Source organism: Amblyraja radiata, chromosome 7 (genome assembly GCF_010909765.2).
Source record: "Amblyraja radiata isolate CabotCenter1 chromosome 7, sAmbRad1.1.pri, whole genome shotgun sequence".
Lineage (NCBI taxonomy): Eukaryota > Metazoa > Chordata > Chondrichthyes > Rajiformes > Rajidae > Amblyraja > Amblyraja radiata.
This window is the reverse complement of record NC_045962.1, coordinates 63,700,494-63,724,433: the sequence shown is the minus strand read 5'-3', so window position 1 is coordinate 63,724,433 and position 23,940 is coordinate 63,700,494. Positions and strand designations below refer to the sequence as shown.

General features: G+C 43.7%; 1 protein-coding gene across 1 annotated transcript; it reads left to right on the top strand.

Annotated features, from left to right (window-relative positions):
* The first annotated feature begins 548 nt into the window (after positions 1–548).
* Positions 549–3,053, top strand: LOC116975510 (transcription factor 15-like). The gene is made up of 2 exons (XM_033024695.1): positions 549–1,150; positions 1,444–3,053. The coding sequence occupies exons 1-2, from the start codon at positions 704–706 to the stop codon at positions 1,474–1,476; spliced, it is 480 nt and encodes a 159-aa protein (XP_032880586.1). The 5' UTR covers positions 549–703; the 3' UTR covers positions 1,477–3,053.
* The last annotated feature ends 20,887 nt before the right edge of the window (positions 3,054–23,940 follow it).

The following is a 23,940-nucleotide window of genomic DNA, read 5'->3' as shown; positions in this document are numbered from 1 at the left end:
CTTACATGTAGGCAATCTTCATAGAAAGCTTTAATTTAAGTTTGGTGCCAGATTGTGATTCTGAGTGAGTTGTTCATTTATACATCCCATGGGATTTATATATCCTCCTTATAATCATGAAGCCATCTTACCTTTTCTTTCCATTAGCTGGTTCCATGGTGATAAAGTGTATGATAATAAATTGATTAGTGAGTTTTATATAATTGGAAATGATCCTGCAAGATTTTCCTGCACCCTGCAGAGAAAATCTCCCCTTACAACACCACAGTGTTGCACGTGCTAGAGGATAATAGCCATGAAAAAAATGCTAACAGCAGAAAGTTAACAAAAGGTTCAAGTACATTAAAATAATATGTAACTTAACCATTTATACATCACTGTGTTTTCAAAATAACCCGATTTGTAAAATAAATAATACTATGATTTTGAAATGGATAGGCTCTTGCTGCAGCTTTAATTTAAAGGTAAGCAATGGTCCGATGAGTAAAAGCTCCACCCTTCTTGCCTTATACAGAAGCCACATGATTCAGCCTATTTGTAGTAATCATTCAAAAAATGGCCTGCTGAACTACCAGGGGATAAAGTGGACACTGATGTTGTCAGCTTTTCTGTTTCAAAATACTGTGTACTTCTATCACAGGAAATGCTTGTGCTCTCTGACCCATGGTGCACAATCTTCAGCTTCTTCCCATAGTAATGCATAATGAAGTCTACAGGGAATTTTCAAACCTGTCCATCAGAAACCCTTGCTTCTGATACCGAGGAACTTGAGAGCGAGAGTGAGAACAGTCAGATTGATGGCATTGCAAAAAAGAAGAGAAAGACCTATTCAACTGGCATTAACAAACAACGGCAAGCAGCAAACGCGAGGGAGAGGGACAGAACCCACAGTGTGAACACAGCATTTTCAGCTCTCAGGAATCTCATTCCAACCGAGCCATCAGACCGCAAACTATCGAAGATAGAGACCCTGCGCTTGGCTTCCAGTTATATTTCCCATCTGGCGAATGTCCTCCTCCTGGGAGAGGATTTTCTGGACGGGCAGCCCTGTTTAAAATATCGAGCGGTCAGGCAGAGCAGCACTAACGACATAAATACTGCAGCTCCCAGACCTATATGCACCTTCTGTCTTAGTAATCAGAGAAAAATGGTGAGATTTGTGAATATATTAATTTATTTTATCACTTTTAAAGCAAGCCTAAGAACTGTCTTTTTGGAATTACTTGTGTGTGATATTATTATCCAAAATTATTGAAGTTGGCAGCCCACTTCTCTGATAGTTGCAAACTTTAAAACAAAATGAAGTTCTCATTTAAGATGACGAATTGAAAGAATTTCTACCAAAAGAAATGAGCAATGCAATTTCCTTAGAGGTAGTAATTATTGAAACTGTTGATTAGTGGAACCTACTTTACATAATTGTTTCATGCATGTTATTTTCAGCTTAGAGAAGGAGAAAAACACCTCCCTGTCTGATGTTTATGAGGACATCCCTTTGGATGAGATGCACAACTACTACTGCACTGACTCAAAAAAATACAAAGACCGTTTACTGTACTAATATGTTTACATAATATGTTATTTATTGTAAAAGAAATGTTATATATTCTAATATGTCCATTAGATAAATCTACTTGCACTTTCTGTTTACAACGTTGAGTTTTCAAGTTAGGGTGTTCTATTAATGAAACCGAACACTATGGGCAAGGTTGCACCTGGCATTACGGTTATTTTTAGGGGCAGAAATGTTAAACCTCAGCATCTCCAATTCGAAGGAAGGTTGTGGGACTCAGACTAAGGTCACATGATGTAATTTAAGCAGACGCACCCAGTGCTTTCTGTCAATGTGTTCTTCACAACACGTCATCACCAGTTTCCAGGATCCAATGACTGACCATATCCTTCAGTGTGAAAATAACAGGGGAAATATCTGTCCACAGTGAATGAGTTGCTTACCTCAATGGCATTTGAAAATAAATCTGAATGATTTTTAAAGGAAGATTGTTTGCTACAAATCCCCCAAATCCTATTTTTTTTACTATCTCAAGTCGACTTTTATTAAAATATGGAGCTGAAATATTGTGCATTATGTGGATCTAAACCACTCTGAGGTGCTTCAAGAATCAATGATGTAATAATAGTTTTCTTCCAATTGTGTGTATAATGTCACTACAAGTATAAATAATTGATGGTTTCATACAGATTAAATTTTATTATTAACTTGGGACAAAGTCAGGTAGATTGATATCACTTTATGTGTTATCCCCAAAGGGTTCAATTGCTCACTTTGACAATAATGCCGAGTGATGCAAACAAACTGCTGACTGCCTTATCCGCCATATTGCTCAGTATGGTGAAATGGGAAGTGCATATAGCAGATACGTGCATCTCCTATTCATTTGAACTTTAATGGATTTTGCACTTCTGCAAATATATATGTCTATAGTCCTGCTGTCAATCTCTCATCCCATAAAGCGAGAGTGTTTTATCAAACTAAGCTGCATTCCCCTGCATTGTATAGCATGGCATTCTAGCCGTACTTTGGACAATTTAGTTTAGCCTACATAATGGATGTTTATCGAAACATTCTTCAGTGGATGGTTGAAAATGCAATAAGTGCCAAGTTACATTCTTTTACACTGGTTCACTGTTTAGCTACTGAAAATAGGGCACCGAATGATAAAAGAAAGATCGCCACTTTATTCTGTACTGTGTATCCATTTTTTTGTGGATTAACTAAATTGCTCCCATTTTGATTTGGTTTGATGTGGTCAGTATAAAACTCGCTAACAAGGAATGTACAGATTAAAACTATTACTATATTTATCATACATAGATGCAACAAGTTTTATTTTTATGCACAAGACATCTGTTTATTTGCCATGATTTTTATTGAAATGTTTAGATCTCTGGTAAATGTGTTTTAGTCTAGATAAATTTATACTTGAATATGTGTGGAAAAATAGCATGCCGTCTTCCTCTAAAGAAAACGTTATTTTCTTAATTTTACTTATTTAAGAATTAAGCAAATAAAATATGTCAATTCAGATTGAGTTATATATTCATTTTTCTTCACTTGTTTTACTTTGCATCAATGAGATAATATTTATGAATATATGATTAACATGGTTACTCAAATACTACGTTATTCTAATTAACACACGAAGTGTTGGAGTAACTCATCAGGTCAGGCAGCACGGATAGACAATAGACACTTGGTGAGATTTTCGGTCAGAACTTTTCTTCAGACTGAATGTCTGAAAAAAGCGCCTGACCCAAAACATCAGATATCTGTGCTTTCCAGAGTTGCTACCTAATCTGCTGAGTTACTCCAGCACATGATATCTTTTTTTGTAAACAAACATCTTCAGTTCCTTGTTTTTACAAGTTATTCTAATTATTATGTTCTGACTGCAGTATTTTTGCATAGTACCCCAGAGTTTGTCTCTTAGACAAATGCTCCTGTAATAATGAATACCATAATTGCTACCCTCTTTATATTGCCCACAATATAATTTAGGGTTCACTTAGTATAATGGCAGAATGCAAGCCTCTAGATGCATTCAGAAGTGTTGAACCGTTTAATTATTGCATTATTAATAGAGTTGTACCATTGGATCACAAATGTGCTTGATTATTTAATGCATCTTAACAACAGCGTGATAGAGTGTATTTTAAACGTTGATTGACAGTGACAAAAGCTCTGCATGCTTCATACCATCAATAGATTGAAGTGTTCTCAATGCACACCATAGGACTTTATAATTAATTCCCAATAGGTTTAGGTCAGCAATGAGTACCAGCTAATGTCAGTTTATTTGTTTACAATCTACACATTATGTTAAATAGAACAGTGATATTGAGAAATGGAATGATCATATTAAAATAATTAAATTAAATAAAAAATGTACATGGATTGACATTTCATTAAAGTGCCCACAGTAAAAATCATATTTAAAGCAAAATGGCCTTAAGATAAATTATTCTCAGAATATTTTAATTTTTATATGCTTATATTTAATGCTTTCCAAATTTTGTAGTGACTTAAATAAGATTTCTAAGGGAGGCACACACTTTATAAGTATTCCTGATTTGGCTGGAGGGAAGGAAGGCACTTGTTGTTAGGTTCAAATGCTTTACCTCACTTAGATGTGTCAAACATTTTGGAAAGATTTCATTGTTATTGCTAAGAAAACAAGGTGGTGGAACAACATATGTTTGTAGTGTTACAGAAGAATCTGCTCTAACCAAAGGGTCTGTGTTCTAACGTAAAACAAGGGTCGGTATTGGTCTTAGTTTTTTATTGTCATGTGTACTGGAATACAGTGAAAGGTTTTGTTTTCCTTGTTTTTCCAAAACAAATCATACCATACCATACATCAGGTAATGGAAAAGAGAAAATAAACAGAGCAGAATATATTGAAATGGATGATCAATTCTTTAAGCCACTTTGATGATGCATGTTGACAGCTTATATTATATTCATATTCCGGAAGTGGCGGCGCTGCCTGGCAGCTGCGGCTCGCCTGCAATCCGTCTGTTTTTTTCTTTTTTTGTTGTTGTTTTCTTTTGTCTGTTTTTGTTAAAGTTAGTTAAATTTAGTTTATTAGGTTGTGTATGTGTGGGGGGGGGGATGGGAGAAACATGGTTTTAGTCTTTTCCTTGGGGGGGATGCGACTTTTTCTTGTTGTGTCCCCCGTCTCCGTCTCCATCTGGCGTTCCGGCGGCGGCCCGACTTCAGAGCTGTGGCGGCGCTTCGGCGTTCCGGAGGCGGCCCGACTTGGAGCTGTGGCAGCGTTCTGGCGGCGGTGAGGCTGGCCGGCTTCAGGGCTGTGGTGCCTTTCCGGTGGCGGCAGCCCGACATCGGCCGCGGGCCCAGTGGACGACATCGTTGGGAGCTCGCAGGTCACAGGTTGGTGACCTGTTTTTCCGGATCTGACGCAACAACAGCTTCGTCCACTGAACTGGAGGGCGGCAGCTTCGGCAGCTCCAACCACCCCGGGCCGCGGAGTTTGAACCGGCCCGTTCGCGGAGCACGATTGAGCCGCGGGACTTACTTACCATCACCCGGTGGGGTCACAACATCAGAGGCCTGGATCGCCTCAGCGCAGAGGGAGAACAAGGAGAGAAGAGACAAAGATTTTAAAACTTTTGCCTTCCATCACAGTGAGGAGGTGCCTGGTGGACTCACTGTGGTGCATGTTAAATTTGGGTTTATTGTTTGTTTTTGTTATTTTTATTATATGTATGACTGCAAGGCAATGAAATTTCGTTCAGACCGAAAGGTCTGAATGACAATAAAGGATACTTTGACTTTGACATATGTGAAACCACATATCAAATTACATACTAATTATCTCATGGAAGGAAATGGACGACACCCCTATGAACGGGACGAGTTTACGGTTCTCAGAATTGACTTTGTTCCCACAGAACGATTGCGCCGTCTAGCCGAACACACAGCCGCCAACGGCACTCTCCAGCTACTCTCATCTATAATCAAGAGAGGTTGGCCAGACAGGCAATCCAGCACACCGCTGGAGGTGCAGCCGTTCTTCTTAGTCCGTGATGAGCTGGTAATACAGGACGGTGTCATAGGTAAGGGCCATAAATCGTGATCCCTTCATCACTACGTGACGAATACTACAAAGAGGCACACAGCGGCCACCCAGGCACCGATGCCACGCTGGCCCATGCACAGAATATGTTTTACTTGCCTGGCATGGCCAAGTACATACGGGACAAGACAGCCTCTTGCCCCATCTGTAACAGCCTGGCGCCGCACCAACAGAGACAGCCCCTGCTACAACAACCTCCACCAGCACTGCCTTGGACATCGCTGGCGACAGACATTTTCGAATGGCACGGTAAACATTATCTAGTCCTGGTCGACTCCTATTCTAACTGGTTGAAATAGATCTACTGCCTTCTATCACATCAGAGATGGTCATTCAAAAGCTACAGTGATACTTCTCCGCATTCGACGCACCTGTCTGCTTGCAGACCGAAAACGGAAGACAGTTTACCAGTCACGCCTTTAAACACTTTGCAAACCGATGGAATTTCCACCATGACACGAGCAGCCCTGAATACCCACAAAGTAACGGGCTCGCTGAACGGGCCGTCAGAAGCGCTAAACAGCTCATGGAATGCGCCCACCTAGCCAAGTCGGATGTGTAGCTCGACCTTTTAAACCTCAGAAACATAGCTAGAGACGGGGTCCTGGGCTCACCAGACCAACGCCTGATGTCCAGAACAACGAGACCACCGATACCAATTGCCCAGCAGAAGCTGGTGCCACAGGTCTGAAGCCAGCCACGATCCAGAAGCACATCCAGGGGAAACACGACATCCAGAAACGATCACATGACAAGTCCAGCAAACCACTTAAACCACTACTATCAGGCCAAGTCATCCGTTTGCAAACTACTATGGGACATTCCCGTCTAGGTTGCGTTGATGGCCCATCCAAAGAACCCCGATCCTACCTTGTTGACATCGATGGCGCCTTGAACCGTCGGAGCCGCCAACACTTGCTGGCTGTGAAGGAATCACGTCCCCCACCAGCCGATCCTTTCACTCCACCTCTGCTGTTCCAGCCGTCTGCTGCCGTGGCCACCACCAGTTCCAGCATGTCCCTTACTCCACCATGACTGGCGGCTATGACTGACAACAACACTACCTCTCCTGCATGCTTCCCCTGTCGGTCACCACGAGTGTCCCCTGCTGCTTTCTCACTTCCGGGTTCACCTCTAACTTTTCTGGCGAAGGGGGAGATGGCTTGGTCCGTACCCGTTCAGGCCGTATTAGTAGACCGCCTGACAGATATGGCGAGTATGTTTGAATTCTAGCTGCATGTGTGTTTAACTATATTCGCTCTTTACGGGGAAGGATGTAGATTGGTTATTGCATGTGAACCAATCATAGTAGAATAGCATCACTAACCCCACCTTACTGTATGATTCATACTAACACCCATTTCCCACATTGGTCAGTCTTGGAAGCGGTAACGATGAACTAACAACTAACGACCTGCTGTAACGCTATAAAATGGGTACTGATTAAAGATGATCTTGAACTCCAGATTGTACAGTTTGCTTATTTACAGTTTTGTTTAGAGATACCTCGTGGAAACAGGCCCTTCAGTACACCGAGTCTGCTCTGTCCGTTGATCACCTGTTCACACTAGTTCTATTGTGTCTTACTTTTACATCCTACACACTAGGGGCAATTTTCAGAAGCCAGCTTACCTACAAACCTGCGCGTCATTGGAATGTGGGCAGAATCCGGCCACCCAGAGAAAAATCACACGGTCACAGGGAGGACATACAAACTCCGTATAGACAGCACCCGTAGTTATGATCGAACATGGGTCCCTGGTGCTGTAAGGCAGCAACTCTACCGCTGCACCTGTGCTGTGAAGAATCTGAGATGAGGGCATCAAGTCCTTTGTCAGTTCACATTCAAGTATAAAGTTCTGCAAAAAGAACAAAACTGGTACTATTGTTAGTAAAAGCAGATTGAACACTATATCAGGCAAGAAATGCTTCCCTTTCAGCTTATTGAAGGGCTGTTGACAGCCAAGGAGACATCAACAAAGAGCAGTATTCTGGTCCCTGACTGTGGGTGAATAAATCAGATCAAGCATTCTGAAATAGGATTTTATTTAAATGTCTCTGTCCAGTCGTGAAGAAAACATCAATGTAAAAATTGCATGCAATTCTTAGGTGTTCCTCAAAATATAATTAGACATGTAGGCTGTGGGCTTCCTCCCTTTACTGAACCCCACTGACTGCCAGTGTGCAGAGTGGGGGGTCACGGCCGTAGTGGGGCTGGGGCAGTTCCAGGTTGGGGTTCAGTGCTGCAAGGCATCTTCCAGTCGCTTAATAGGAAATTTAATGAGACTGCAGCAGAGGTCCCAGGTTTTAAGGGCTCATGGACCTGCCTAATTAAAGGGTCAGGACAGATCCTCTGGGTTTCCCCGTTTACTGAACCCCACTGACTGCCATAGTGGGGATAGTGGGGGTAACGGATATAGTGGGACTGGGGCAGTGCCAGGCTGGGTGACAGACCTGTAAATAACCTTATTTCTGATGTAAATGTCACATCCTGACCAAGAATCGAATGCTCTGATGTTTACTCGATGAATATTCACTTTAAGCTACAATGAGCCTATATTTATGTTAGAGACATGATGATGCCTTTGCAAATGAGGGCTATTACATTTAACCTAAGAGAACCCTAAAAGTATTACATTGTTTGAGTATCTGTAGTTTGTGTGTGTGTCTGTGTATACCTGTCAAACGTGTATCTGTGGATGTGTGGATGTAAGTGTGTATGTATGTGTGGATGGATGTATGTGTGAATGGATGTATGTGTGCATGTGTGTGCGGATGTGTGTGTGTGGATGTATATGTGTGCATGGATGTGTACATGTATGTCTGCGTGCGGATGGATGTGTGGATGTGTGTGCGGATGTGTGCATGTATGTGTGCATGTAGGTGTGTGTGTGCATCCATGGAAGTATGCGTACGGATGGATGTGTGTGTGGATGTGTGTATGTATGTATGTGTGGATGGGTGGGTGGACTGTCGCACGTCATTCACCAACACGCCATTATCATAAGTAATTCACTCATTGTTTAAATAATTTGACCAAATGAACAGTGAAACGATCGACATTAAAATAAAACTTTATATAATCATTTATTTCCCCAATTTATTTGTTTACATTACATCTGATCTTCATCTGAATATTCTTCATCAGATTCCAAGTCTTTTGATAAGTTAGTTCAAGTTCAAGTGGAGGGTCAGGCAGAGGCTACAAAAAATAACATCTCACAGTCATTAAGTTTGCATGGACTTCAATTCATAAAATGTCAACCTCTTCTTAATGTTACTGAGAATAACACTGCTACTACCATAGATAAATTAGTTCAAGTTCAAGTTCACATACACCAATTCATTTCTACATAAACATCAGCCATTTTACTTCGGAGTCACGTGAGTGACTACGTGAAGAACCCGCTCAGCACGCATGCGCGGCATTTGCGTTCAGCAGTGCAACGTCTGGACTGACATCTTCAACCTGTCACTTGCCCAAGCAGTTGTCCCCACGTGCCTTAAAACCACCTCCATCGTGCCAGTGCCAAAACACTCCACTGCGGCAAGCCTCAACGACTTCCGCCCAGTTGCACTTACCCCCATCATCACCAAGTGCTTCGAGAGGCTGGTCCTGGCACACCTCAAAAGCTGCCTACCCCCCACACTGGATCCCTATCAGTTTGCCTACCGCAAGAACAGGAGTACGGAGGATGCCATCTCAACGGCACTTCACTCCGCCCTCTCCCACCTCGACAACAGAGACACTTACGTAAGAATGCTGTTCATCGATTACAGCTCAGCATTCAACACCATTATACCATCAAAACTGATCACCAAACTCGGTAACCTGGGCATCGACCCCTCCCTCTGCAACTGGATACTGGACTTTCTAACCAACAGACCCCAGTCTGTTAGGTTAGACAAGCACACCTCTTCAACCCTCACCCTGAACACCGGCGTTCCACAGGGCTGTGTGCTGAGCCCCCTCCTCTACTCCCTCTTCACCTATGACTGCACACCTGTACATGGTACTAACACCATCATCAAGTATGCAGATGATACAACGGTGATTGGCCTCATCAGCAACAACGATGAGTCGGCCTACAGGGAGGAGGTCCAGCACTTAGCAGCATGGTGCGCTGACAACAACCTGGCCCTTAACTCCAAGAAGACCAAGGAGCTCATTGTAGACTTCAGGAAGTCCAGGGGCGGCACGCACACCCCCATCCACATTAACGGGACGGAGGTGGAACGTGTTTCTAGCTTCAGGTTCCTGGGAGTCAACATCTCCGATGACCTCTCTTGGACCCACAATACCTCAACTCTGATCAAGAAGGCTCACCAGCGTCTCTTCTTCCTGAGGAGACTGAAGAAGGTCCATCTGTCTCCTCAGATCCTGGTGAACTTCTACCGCTGCACCATCGAGAGCATCCTTACCAACTGCATCACAGTATGGTATGGCAACTGCTCTGTCTCCGACCGGAAGGCATTGCAGAGGGTGGTGAAAATTGCCCAACGCATCACCGGTTCCTCGCTCCCCTCCATTGAGTCTGTCCAAAGCAAGCGTTGTCTGCGGAGGGCGCTCAGCATCGCCAAGGACTGCTCTCACCCCAACCATGGACTGTTTACCCTCCTACCATCCGGGAGGCGCTACAGGTCTCTCCGTTGCCGAACCAGCAGGTCCAGGAACAGCTTCTTCCCGGCGGCTGTCACTCTACTCAACAACGTACCTCGGTGACTGCCAATCACCCCCCCACCCCCCGGACACTTATTATCACTTATTATTATTTATTCAAATCATTTGCTATGTCGCTCTTCCAGGGAGATGCTAAATGCATTTCGTTGTCTCTGTATTGTACACTGACAATGACAATTAAAATTGAATCTGAATCTGAATCTGAATCTGAATCTGAACAGCGGCCGCATCGGGAGTCAGGCGCTCCCACTACAGGGTGAAAGAACGGACCATCAGGTAAGTACCCTGAGGTCGGTTTTCTTTCACAGGAGAGCCTTCTGCTTTGTTTCACAGGCAGAGAACACAGGCTCTTGAACAAACCTGTTCCCCGCTCGACTCCAACGGAGGAGCGTTCCATCTGGGGGGGGGGGCAGCAACAAGCGGTAGGACCGCTTACCGGGCGCTCCGCCATTCCCGACACCGTGCCGAGCCCAGTCCCGCTAGCGCCTGAGCAGCGGGCTGGATGTAAAGCAACTGAAGAAGCGTCCGGCCGGTGGCTTCCGACTTGTCGGACGGGGACGTCTCTCCACCAGCACGGGGGAGAGACAGCTGCATGAGCCGCTTGGAGCGGTTCCTGGAGCAGGTGCTCCAGCGAGACGCGCTGCGTAAGGGGCGCTCTCGCAGGGGGAGTTCAGGCACTCCCTCCACTGTGCCTTGTGCACTGGCCATCACTTCCTCCTTACCCGAGGGTAGCTTTGGTGACCAGGACTGGGCTGGTCAGGAAGAGGGGACGCTGGCTGAAGAAGTCGGGAGTATGGAAGGGGTGCAGGACCAGGAAGAGCTGCTGGGTGTGGTGGACCGCTACGTGGCAGCCCCACGTGCAGGAAGGCCATTAGAGCCTAAACTAGCGGCCAGCATCAACCACCTCTCCAACAGGCCCCTACAGGAGCAGGTGGTTAATGAGGCCTTAAAAATGTACACAGCTCCAGAAAATTGTGAGTCCCTCAAAGTGCCGGCTGTCAACAGCCAAATCTGGGGGCACGTCGGGACAAATATTCAGAACCATGAGCTGATACTGCAGCGGATCCTCAGGCTCCTGACCTCAGCCATCACATCATTGCTCGTTCTGTGGACAATACGGAGATGACCACAAACCAACAAGACACTCTCGCACTGTTGTGCAAACACGCAGTTCGAGATAAATAACCTCCGTAAATAAATCATAAGACCTGCCCTAAATCCAAAATTCGCGGGGTTGTGCAAAACCCCAGCCACTGAGCCAGACACACTGCTCTTTGGCAAAAACCTCACGAAAAAAGTAAAAAATATGGAAGAGGCCTCTAAAACTTTTGGTCTCATGAGGGCAGGCCCCGGAACGAGCAAACCCAAAACAACAATACCCAAGCGCCAGCACCCCATCGCATCCACCAGTCAACGTCTACCATATGGGACTGGTGAAAGCTCGGGGTCCGCATTTTATCACCCAAAGTCTTTTTTAGGCCAAGGCCCAGAGCGGACCCCATGGAAAATGTGCCACCCCCCAACATCACCACCACGTCAGACAACGCGCAAGACTCGCTGGTCTGGGAAGAGACAGAAGAAACACCCATAACCATGGAGGTAGGTGGGTCTGGTTCCTACCAGCATATAGAAAATAGGGGCGTAATACTAACAGGGGGGAAGTTACACCTGTTTAAGGAACCATGGGAGTCTATCATGAGTGACAAGTATATACTCAATAGCATTAGTGAATACAAAATACAATTTATACTAGAAAAATTGCCACCAGTTCAACGTTCACCCCAGAGGGTCTTTTCCCTCTCAGTTAAAGAGAAACGAGAGGGACAAGCTGAACTGGTGACACTAATCACTAAGGGTATCATGGGGAAAAAACAAAACATGAACCCTTGGAATTTGTGTCAAATATATTCACTAAAACTAAAAAAGATGGTGGGTGTCGCATCATCATTGACTTAACTTCACTAAATACATTTTGTTAAGTATGTACATTTCAAAATGGAAACGTTTGTTACTGCCAAACAACTGATTTCCAAAGGATACTTCATGGCAAGCATTGACCTCAAAGATGCTTACTATTCAGTACCCATTCACAAGGATCATCGCAGATACCTGAAATTTACCTGGATGGGGCAGCTATGGCAGTTTAAAGCATTACCCGATGGGTTAACATCAGCCCCAAGATTATTCACCAAGATACTAAAACCAGCCCTGGCAATATTAATAAGACAAAAATATATGGTCATGGCATATCTTGATGATATCTTTTTTTTTTCTTTTTTTTTAAATATTTTATTTTATTAGAAGTAAGTACAGTCATATGGCACCAGTGCCTAATATATATTTTCATAATACATTTTATGTACAACTTCTTTTTTTTTTTTGTTGTTACATTGAAAAAAGATTAGAATAAGAAAAAGAAGTTAGATAGTAAAGGATAGAAAGATGTGAAATATATAGTGCGTGAAAAAAGAAAAAGAGTAAATGAAGAAAGTTGAGAGAGAAAATAGAGAAAAGAAAATATAATAAAAAAGAAAAGGAGATCATTATTTATAATCATGACCAACCCTCGTCCAGTCCTGAAACAGTTATTTTTTACAATTGTGTTGCACCATATGATTCCAAAAAAACGACGAATGGAGACCAACTCGTTATGAATTGGTCTGAATTATCCATTAGGAGGAATCGCATTTCCTCAAGATGAGCGGTGTCCAACATACTTGCAATCCACATTTTAAGCGTTGGTATTGATGTACCCTTTCAAAATTTAAGCATTAATTTTTTTGCTATTATTAAACCATAGTTAAGGAATAGATTTTGAGATGTGTTCAATTTATTCCCATCTTCCATTACACCAAATATAATCGTTTCAGTATTAGGTTCCATTCTTGTCTTGAATAATTTTGTAAATATTTCAAAAATATCATTCCAAAATCTATAAAGTTTTATGCAGGAAACTAAGGAGTGTGTTATAGTTGCCTTTTGGGCTAGATATTTATCACAAGTGGCAGATATATTTGGATAAAATTTGTTCAATCTTGTTTTTGAATAATATAATCTATGTACAATTTTAAATTGAATTATATTCACTAAAACTAAAAAAGATGGTGGGTGTCGCATCATCATTGACTTAACTTCACTAAATACGTTTTGTTAAGTATGTACATTTCAAAATGGAAACGTTTGTTACTGCCAAACAACTGATTTCCAAAGGATACTTCATGGCAAGCATTGACCTCAAAGATGCTTACTATTCAGTACCCATTCACAAGGATCATCGCAGATACCTGAAATTTACCTGGATGGGGCTGCAATGACAGTTTAAAGCATTACCCGATGGGTTAACATCAGCCCCAAGATTATTCACCAAGATACTAAAACCAGCCCTGGCAATATTAATAAGACAAAAACATATTGTCATGGCATATCTTGATGATATCTTAATAGTAGGCAAGACCATGGAATTGGCATGTCAGCTGTGTCAGGTACCAAACAGTTGTTCGAAACCTTGGGATTTGTCTTACATCCAGATAAATCTAAGTTGAAGCCATCCACAACCATGGACTACTTGGGCTTCACAATTAACTCAGCCCACATGTCTGTGACTTTGCCAAAAGATAAAACAACTGAATTGGCACAATCATGCAACAAAGAATGGTCTACGAGCGACCAACTATTCGACAAGTAGCAAGAGTAATTGGGGAAATGGTAGCAGCATTTTCGGCTACACAATTTGGACCTTTGCACTATCAAAACTTACAAAGAGCAAAGGTACAGGCACTAAAACGACATGCAGGTCATGACCGGATCATGAAATTACCCACTGAAGCAATATCAGAACGACAGTGGTGGGCAGAAAACGTTTGGCATAGTTTCAGCCCTATCATCATCATTAACCCTATGTTAGCTATCCAAACAGATGCCAGTACTCAAGGCTGGGGAGCGACTAACTCCATATCCAGCACAGGTGGTAGATGGACTTACCTAGAGTCATCATTACTATTTACACTGGGCATTAACTATCTAGAGATGTTGGGTGCCTTTTATGGTTTTAAAAGCATATGCATCGAATATGCATCACTTGCATGTATGGTTACAAATAGACAATACTACGGTGGTGGCCTACATTAACCATATATGGGCGGCATAAAATCGATATCATGCAACAAATTGGTCAACACAATTTGGCAATGGTGTGTCGAAAGACATATTTGGCCATCAGCAACTTACCTGCCAGGTAAGCTAAATACAGTGGCAGACATCAGGTCACGCAAATTTAATGACAACACCGAATGGATGTTAAACCCCAAAGTGTTTGCAAAGATTAATTTAAAAAAAAATAAATAAATAAAAAATGGCACACCAGATATCGACTTATTTGCATTAAGGCTAAATCACCAGGTACCTATGTATGTCGCTTGGGAACCAGACCCTGAGGCAGCAGCGGTAGATGCGTTCGCACTGGATTGGGGACATTTCTTCTTCTATGCATTTCTTCCCTTCTGCCTCATCAGCCGTGTACTACGCACAATACAAATGGACTCTGCTTCAGGTATTTTGATAGTACCCGACTGGCCTACACAGCCATGGTTCCCATTACTCCACGACATCCCTCCAAACATCCACAAGAAAACAGTACTTGTCCAGCATCAAAAAATGGGAGAAGTACTGCTTGGATACAGGGACCACCTACTCAACCGCTACAGTTACCAACGTACTGGAATTCCTGGCGAACCTTCACCACGATGAAGGACTCAGCTACAGTGCCATCAACACAGCTAGAAGTGCCCTGTCTGTCTATTTAAAACAAGCTCCAGGACAACAGGCCATGGGGTCCCACCCGCTGGTGGTCAAACTAATGAAGGGTATTTACAACTCTAACCCCCTAGACCAAGGTACACCCATATATGGGATGTCAGTGGTCCTGACATACCTCAGGGGATGGCCACCAGCCAGATCCCTCAACCTGGAACAATCTATGCTCAAAACACTCATGTTGATGGCACTTGTATCTGCACAGAGGGTCCAGTCACTACACCTATTGCGCCTGGACAAGATGCTCACAGCTCCAGACCAGATCTCTGTCATTATCCAGGGACTGATCAAACAGAGCAGACCAGGAACACCTAATCCAGTCGTGGAATTCCGGGCTTACCCGCCAGAACCACGGTTATGTGCCATGACCACGGTTACATGTAGGGCTATGTGCCCTACATAGACACAACAAAAAATATTCGAGGGAGTGAAAAAGCCTTATGGGTCAGTCATAAAAAACCTTATGGTCGGGTGACGAGGCAAACCATTTCGAGATGGCTCAAGCAGGTGCTAAAAGCTGCTGGGATAAACACTAACATGTACAAATCTCACTCCACCAGGGCAGCATCCACGTCGACGGCCAAAAGAATGGACGTGTCTATAGACCACATCCTGGCTACAGCAGGATGGTTGGGGGGAAAGAACGTTCAGAACTTTTTATAATAAGCCGTTGGCAAAACCTGCTTTATTTGCAGAATTTTTTTAATTCACTGCAAATATTTAATTTAAGCCCAGGGGATCAATTTAATTTCTTTGTTGTTATTGTTAAAAAAACACCATTGTGCTTTTCTACAAACAGATTCATTGGTTGATTACGATAACACACTTCCTCCCTCAAGGACTTCGGCAGTGAGTGAAGTAATAACTGTTACATGGTTTGAAATCACAGAGCTTTAAAATCTTCACGTAGTCACTCACGTGACTCCGAAGTAAAAGATTAGATTACCTTTTATTGTCATTCAGACCGAAGTCTGAACGAAATTGAAGCAGTCATACATACAATACAATACAATAAAAAACAACAATAAACACATATTAACATCCACCACAGTGAGTCCACCCAACATCTCCTCACTGTGATGGAGGCAAAAGTCTTAGGTCTCCAGTCTCTTCCCTCCTCTTCTCCCTCTGCGCTGAGGCGATACCTCCCGGGCGATGTTACAACTGTCCCGCGGCTCAAACACCGCGGCCCGGGGTGGTCGAAGCTGCCGCCCACCAGTCCTGCTGACGCAGCCGCTGGCCCGCGGCCGAACCCCGGACTCAGGCCACCACCGCCAGAACACCGTCCCAGCCCCGAGCCGGATCGCCCTCACGTGAGTGCCGTTACCGTCTCAGCCTCGCGCCAGGCCGCCCCGACTGGGCGCCGCTCTTCCCTCGGGCTGGGCCGCCCCGACTGGGCGCCGCTCCTCCCTCGGGCTGGGCCGCCCCGACTGGGCGCCGCTCCTCCCTCGGGCTGGGCCGCCCCGACTGGGCACCGCTTCTCCCTCGGGCTGGACCGCCCCGACTGGGCGCCGCTCCTCCCTCGGGCTGGGCCGCCCCGACTGGGCGCCGCTCCTCCCTCGGGCTGGGCCGCCCCGACCGGGCGCCGCTCCTCCCTCGGGCTGGGCCGCCCCGACCGGGCGCCGCTCCTCCCTCGGGCTGGGCCGCCCCGACTGGGCGCCGCTCCTCCCTCGGGCTGGGCCGCCCCGACTGGGCGCCGCTCCTCCCTCGAGCTGGGCCGCCCCGACTGGGCGCCGCTCCTCCCTCGGGCTGGGCCGCCCCGACTGGGCGCCGCTCCTCCCTCGGTCTGGGCCGCCCCGACTGGGCACCGCTCCTCCCTCGGGCTGGGAACGCCGTACCTCCCCGAGCTCGGCCACTCCGATGGGAGCACCGTTCCTTCCTCGGGCCGGCCGTCCTCACGGGAGCGTCACAGCCCCTCACGGAAGCCCTGTTCCAGCCCCGAGCCGGGCCGCCCTCACGAGAGCGAGCTCAGTGCGAGTCCTGGCGGGCTCTGCCTCCTGAGCCTCGAGCTCGCCAGCTCCGCCAGCTCCGCACAAAATAGTAAGATTAAACGAGAACTTACCAGTTTGAATTTTGATCTGTATTTTATGAGGAGTTACGATGAGGGATTACGTGCCCTCCGCTCCCACCCTCAATAATATGGGTCAAACTGATAACTGATGTCTCCTTTTCTTTACTATGTTTATTTCAATAACTGTGTCTATCTGTGATTCCACACCTCTGCTTTGAAGTATGCCGCGCATGCGTGCTGAGCGGGGTCTTCACGTAATCCCTCATCGTAACTCCTCATAAAATACAGATCAAACTTCAAACTGGTAAGTTCTCATTTAATCTTACTATTTCTGACCATTTCTCACTCCGATGGAAGACTATAAAGTGCAGTGAATATTCCTCCGTTTTTCTCCCGTGGTCGGGGCCTGGAAAAAGCTGCTACAGACGGCACTATGTACAGCCTCCCCCCCCCCCGCGGAGATGATCCAAACACACTTCCGTGGCTCCGCATTCGCGAATCGGCCGCTTCTAATTGAGACCGCGGCTTCACAATGTTAAGTACCTAGGCCCCACGGTCAGAGCACTTTTATTCAGTGAGTGATCGCAGGCAGCTCCAAGATTAGATGTTAAAGACTTATTAGACTACAACAAGCTGGCATTAGTGGAAATTTTTATTTTACTTTGTTGTGGATACACATAGCTTAGGCCCTCTACTTCATGAATGAATGAGTGAGTGAGTGAGTGAGTGAGTGAGTGAGTGAGTGAGTGAGTGAGTGAGTGAGTGAGTGAGTGAGTGAGTGAGTGAGTGAGTGAATGAATGAATGAATGAGTGAATGAATGAATGTGAATGTACAGCCTCCAAATCTTATTTTTTTTACATTATAAAAGGGTGCAATTTAATTAAATAAAGTCCATACAGATTAATTTTCATAAATTCAGACTTTAGATCTTACCTTTCAGTTCCAGTTGATTCACAAAGTTTGACTGGTTTCACCACTTGGCTGTCTTCTTTGTGTTGCAGCACCTTAGCAGCGACTTTGCTTTCAAGACTTTCTTCCACTTCTATCCACTTAGCTGCACATTCTTCAGACTTCTTAATGCTTTTTTCACTAAATTCAATTACCCTGCTGCAAGTTTCCACGACATGTATTCCACAGAACAACAAATAACCTTCATCGGAATCTCCAGTAAAAAAGGCATCAGTATCAGTACTCTCAGCCATGATGTGTGCTCCGTGACTAGCTAGCCTGAAACAAAGCGCGTGATTGGCCAACTGGCATCCGACTCAATGTTAAACGTGCTTTAATTGGACTAAACATACCCGAACATTTTTAGGTTTTTCTCTAATTTAATAAAAAATGTGCAGGTTTTCTACTTGATGAGTTTCAGAGATGATATATATAATATTTTTACACAATATGTGAAAATTTCATGTAGTTCCGTGAGTTTGGTCACGAAATTGCACAAAAAAGCTCCTCGGCCCACAGCCTAATGATATTAATTGGGAGCAGTTTGCAGCACAACATCCTCTATTTGATAGCCTCCTTCTGAATTTGAACACTTTTATCTGTATAATTACATTTAGTTAGTTTCAACGACTCTATATGCTTATATCTAAAAAAAAAAAAGCTTATTTAGGAGCTGCCATTGGTGAAAGGATAATTTTCTCTTTCAAGTTTACTTCTGATTCTGTTCTTATGCTTACTTCTGTTCTTATGCTATGACATGTGTTAAATGTCAACATATGGCCTACAACCTTCTCTGTAGAACTGTCAAAGATGAACATAAACCCATTTGATATACACATATATATCTTTTTGAGCAAGGTCACAGAACAACAATCAGAACATGAATCTTGGCTGTACTTTCCCCTATAAGGCACATGGATGTATTGAAGCATAACCAAGTGCAACAAATGCTCTATAAAGCAGGATCAGCGAGTTCTTCCAAGCAATACCTCTTTATATTGATTGTGTGTAAATGATGGGAACCTTTTAAAAGCATATTAAAATGCCAATGTTTCGAACTATTAACCAAATTGAAACTTTGAAGCATGATTAAAACAGTTTTACATAAATAAAGATAAAAATCTAAGAAAAGAAATGCTGAATTTAGAAATCTGGAAATAAAACCAGAAAGTGCTGAAAATACTCAGGTCAGGTAGTGTCTGTGCAGAGAAAAATACAATGAATGTCTCATGTCAATGACCTTTCACCAGAACTCAGCATTACTTTTCACATTGTGTTTTTGATTTTTTTGTCTTTGGAGCGATTTCTGTCTTTAATTTGTGTATTGGTGATGTCATTATTTATTTTACTCCGACTATATGTTTTTTCTCTCTTGTTAATCTCTGTAATGGGGCTTTTTCACGGGGCGACTTGACGCAAGAGTTAACCAGAGTTTAACATCGTGGGAACCTCGTGCGATAACAGTACGGCATTCGTGGACCACCGTGGACCACCGTGGCGCTAACGGCAGGTAATCGTGTAACTTGGTGACTCGGGAGAAAATTCAAGCAAGTTTGAATTTCTCCAAGAGTGACTTGTACACTTGTGGTTGAGCATTGCAACATTGTATGAACATAGTGGCCAGTGCGATATCCGTGCGATATCCGTAATAACTCTTGCGGTTACCGTGGGAACTCCTGCGAGCGGTGAACCTGGAAGCTGGACAGAGGGGACAGAAGGTGAGTAAAAATTGTCTTCTGTGGGATTGAATTTAAAAAATAAAGATTTGCATCCGCATATGGACATCAACTTATTCATGAGTTATGTTAATGAGATTCAAGAATCTTTAAAAGGGACTTTACTGAAAGGTCCCGCATTTTTAGGCACCGTGAGAAATTTTTCACATGTACTTCTTTGAGAGATACAGCTCGGAGTCCTCGCCGACTAGCGATCGATGCCTTTCCGAAGCAGGGTCCGGAACGCTACCAATCAATGTTCTCCAGAGACCCGTGTAAGGAGTGAACTGCACATGCTGGTTTAAATCGAAGACAGACACAAAAAGCTGGAGTAACTCAGCGAGTCAAGCAGCATCTCTGGAGAAAAATAGGTGATGTTTCGGGACGAGACACATCTTCAGACTCGATTCCGATTAGGATGTCTGAAGAAGGGTTCCGATTCGAATCCCCCCCCCACTCCCACCCACACACACAAATGCTGGAGAAACTCAGCGGGTGCAGCAGCATCTATGGAACGAAGGAAATAGGCAACGTTTCGGACCGAAAAGTTGCCTATTTCTTGTGCATGTGTCGGAAGGAACAGCAGATGCCGGTTTAAAGAGAATGCTGGAGTAACTCGACGGCAGGCAGCATCTCTGGGGAGAAGGAATGGGTGACATTTCGGGTCGAGACCCTTCTGATATGCTGCTTGTCCCGCTGAGCTACATGTTGTGTCTATCTTCGTTTTAATCCAGCATCTGCAGTTCCTTCCTGGCCGAACCCGATTGAAAGATGAGAGGCTGGGCGATAGAGCACTGGGTCTGACAAGGATCAGGCTTCAGTAAGCAAAGTAAAGAGAGGTGGCAACATTATGGAAATGAAGCAGGTAATCCAAGTGATGGCGAGACGGTATCCTCTAATGTGTCGGGAAGAACTGTAGATGTTGGTTTGCGCCGATGATAGACACAGTAATACTGGAGACAGACATAAAATACTGGACGGGCAGCATCTGGATAAAAGGAATGGGTGACGTTTCGGGACGAGACTCTGAAGAAGGGTCTCGAACCGAAACGTCACACATTCCTTCTCTCCAGAGATGCTGCCCGTCCCGCTGTGTTACTCCAGCATTTCGTGTCTATCTTCCGTATGCTCTGTGATGGTCATCTCGGAGTCAAGTGGCAACTCTGGTCTGTAGACACGAGGAACTGGAGATGCAGGAATCACGAGCAAAACACAGAGCGTTGGACGAGCCTGACCCTTTGAGTTCCTCCATCACTTTGTGTTGAAGTCAGGTCTGGACATTGCTTGGCTCAGTCTCAGGCGCCGGCTAACTAGGAAGGTCGAGCCAAAGTCCAGCACTAACACTCAAGAAATAACGTTTGCGGCCTGATGTTCCCAATATTTAATAGAAATCATTAATAAAGTAAATAAATAGATACCGGTCTAATCAATATCTACGGGATTGGACAGGCTAGATGCAGGAAGAATGTTCCCGATGTTGGGGGAGTCCAGAACCAGGGTCCCAGTTTTACAGTCTTCATTTACTGGCGGAGGGTGTCTGTCACTGAAACAGGCAGGTGAGATTTCACATCCACCTTGTGTGTGCCTCTCTCTCTCTCTCCCTCCCTCCCTCTTACACAGGCTGAGAGACTCTGCCTCTGTGAGTGTACGTCTCTTTCTCCCCCTCTCCCACACACAGTAAGACCGAGGTACTGTGCTCAGTCCATCTGTGTCTCCCACATACACAGTAAAACATGTCTCCAAATGAGCCAATTCAACCAAGGGAGGATATTTATAGTGTGAAAAAAAAGTGACATCATTTGTGCCACGTGATGATTTAACAACACTTCACAATGTTCATTCAAGATATAACGGGAAAGCTCGGGAGACGGACAAGTCACTCGCACAAATAACAGAAATGCCGAGTACCGTGGGAACTCTTTATCTACCCCCCGTTATATCGTGTGATATCGTGCTAGACCACGACCACTTCACTCTGGTTACATCTTGCGTCAAGTCGCCCCGTGAAAAAGCCGCATTAGGTGTCCTTGAGACTTTGAAAGGTGCCCGCAAATAAAATGTATTATTATTATTATTATTAATTTCTGTTTTGATTGGAAAGAAAGTAATTGATTTAGTCATTATTACCAACTTATGTAAGGTAATTACACATAATGAGAATATTATCATATTAAAATAAAATACAAGATATGTGCAGAGAAGGTTCACCAGACTGATTCCTGGGATGTCAGGACTGTCTTATGAAGAAAGACTGGATAGACTTGGTTTATACTCTCTAGAGTTTGGGAGATTGAGAGGGGATCTTATAGAAACTTACAAAATTCTTAAGGGGTTGGACAGGCTAGATGCAGGAAGATTGCTCCCGATGTTGGGGAAGTCCAGGACAAGGGGTCACAGCTTAAGGATAAGGGGGAAATCCTTTAAAACCGAGATGAGAATAACTTTTTTCGCGCAGAGAGTGGTGAATCTCTGGAACTCCCTGCCACAGAGGGTAGTCGAGGCCAGTTCATTGGCTATATTTAAGAGGGAGTTAGATGTGGCCCTTGTGGCTAAGGGGATCAGAGGGTATGGAGAGAAGGCAGGTACGGGATACTGAGTTGGATGATCAGCCATGATCATATTGAATGGCGGTGCAGGCTCGAAGGGCCGAATGGCCTACTCCTGCACCTAATTTCTATGTTTCTATGTTTCTATGTTTCTATGAAAGGTGCCCGCAAATAAAATTTATTATTATTATTATTATTAATTTCTGTTTTGATTGGAAAGAAAGTAATTGATTTAGTCATTATTACCAACTTATGTAAGGTAATTACACACAATGAGAATATTATCATATTAAAATAAAATACAAGATATGTATGTTTTTTTAATATTCTGAGAATGAATAAACAAGAAAAATATTGTTCACCTATTTACTGCTTTAAATGAATCACACTTATCATGTAAATAAAATATCTAAATGAGAGAAATTATGTGGCCTATTTGCAATAGTTAGAATAAACTTCAGGCAGGTGTTGAATTTCACTTTCCTTCTGACTACTTAAAAGGAACATTGGACTAAGTACCAGGAAACTTCCGTCATCCTTGAAAAGTGCCTTAAAATGTTTTAAATATGACTTAGAAATGTTGTCAATCTTGCTAAAACACATGTTCCAAAAGCAATACAACATCATATATTAAAAACATATTCTGATGAAATACAGATACACCCCTGGTGTGTGCATTTGTAACCTCAAACTACAATAACTGTTCATCTGTTTCCTCCTGCATTTTTCAACCACTTGAGGGCACTAGTTAGTTGATTCTAAACCAAAGGCGAATACAGAATCTGAAATCCAACACCGTAGTTCTCATTTTCAGGCTGATGGTAATTTCCAAGAGAATGTCAAAGCAAAAGAAATGTATTGCATGAAGTTTTCATTAAAAAGAAAGTCAAGTTCTGTCTGATCTTGGCCTTTTGTCAAATTGTTATGATTCAAGCAGTGATCGTGCCACAGAATTACTTGCAGTTCAAAATATTTAAACAGAAACTGGAGCATTTGGCAGAAAGATTTAGTAATTGAACAGTAAAGCTGGTATCAAACAGGTGTATGCAAAGGTTTGCTGGTGATTTATAACAGAAAATAAAAGCTTGGGAAATAGGAACAGGAATGAGCCATTTAGTCCTTCATGCCTGCACTGCCATTCAAGCAGAATCATGGCTGATCTTCTAACTCCATGCCATTTCCTACCCTATCCCTACATCCCTTGATTCTTCCAATATCCAAAAATCTATTGATCGAATATATTCCATGACCGATGCCTTTCAAATTCCTCTTGCATGGATAATTCCCAAAATGCATTACACTGAGTGTTGAAATTCCTACTCGTTTCATCGTAAATGCCCTTCCCCTCATTTTATGACCATAACCACAGCTCAAGACTCATTAGTCATGAAAAATATCTTCTCCCCAGCTCCCCACACCCATCGACCCTTTTGAACCCTCTTATGTATTTTGTATGTTATTTGTGTTCTCTATTTTGGAAGTATTTTTTATTTTTGTTCTAATTACATCTTGTGGGAATATGAATGGTCCATATGCCCCTAATAATCAGAGACATGCTGAAAACAGATGATTCACCACCACATTGTAAATACTGTGCTCACTGCAAAT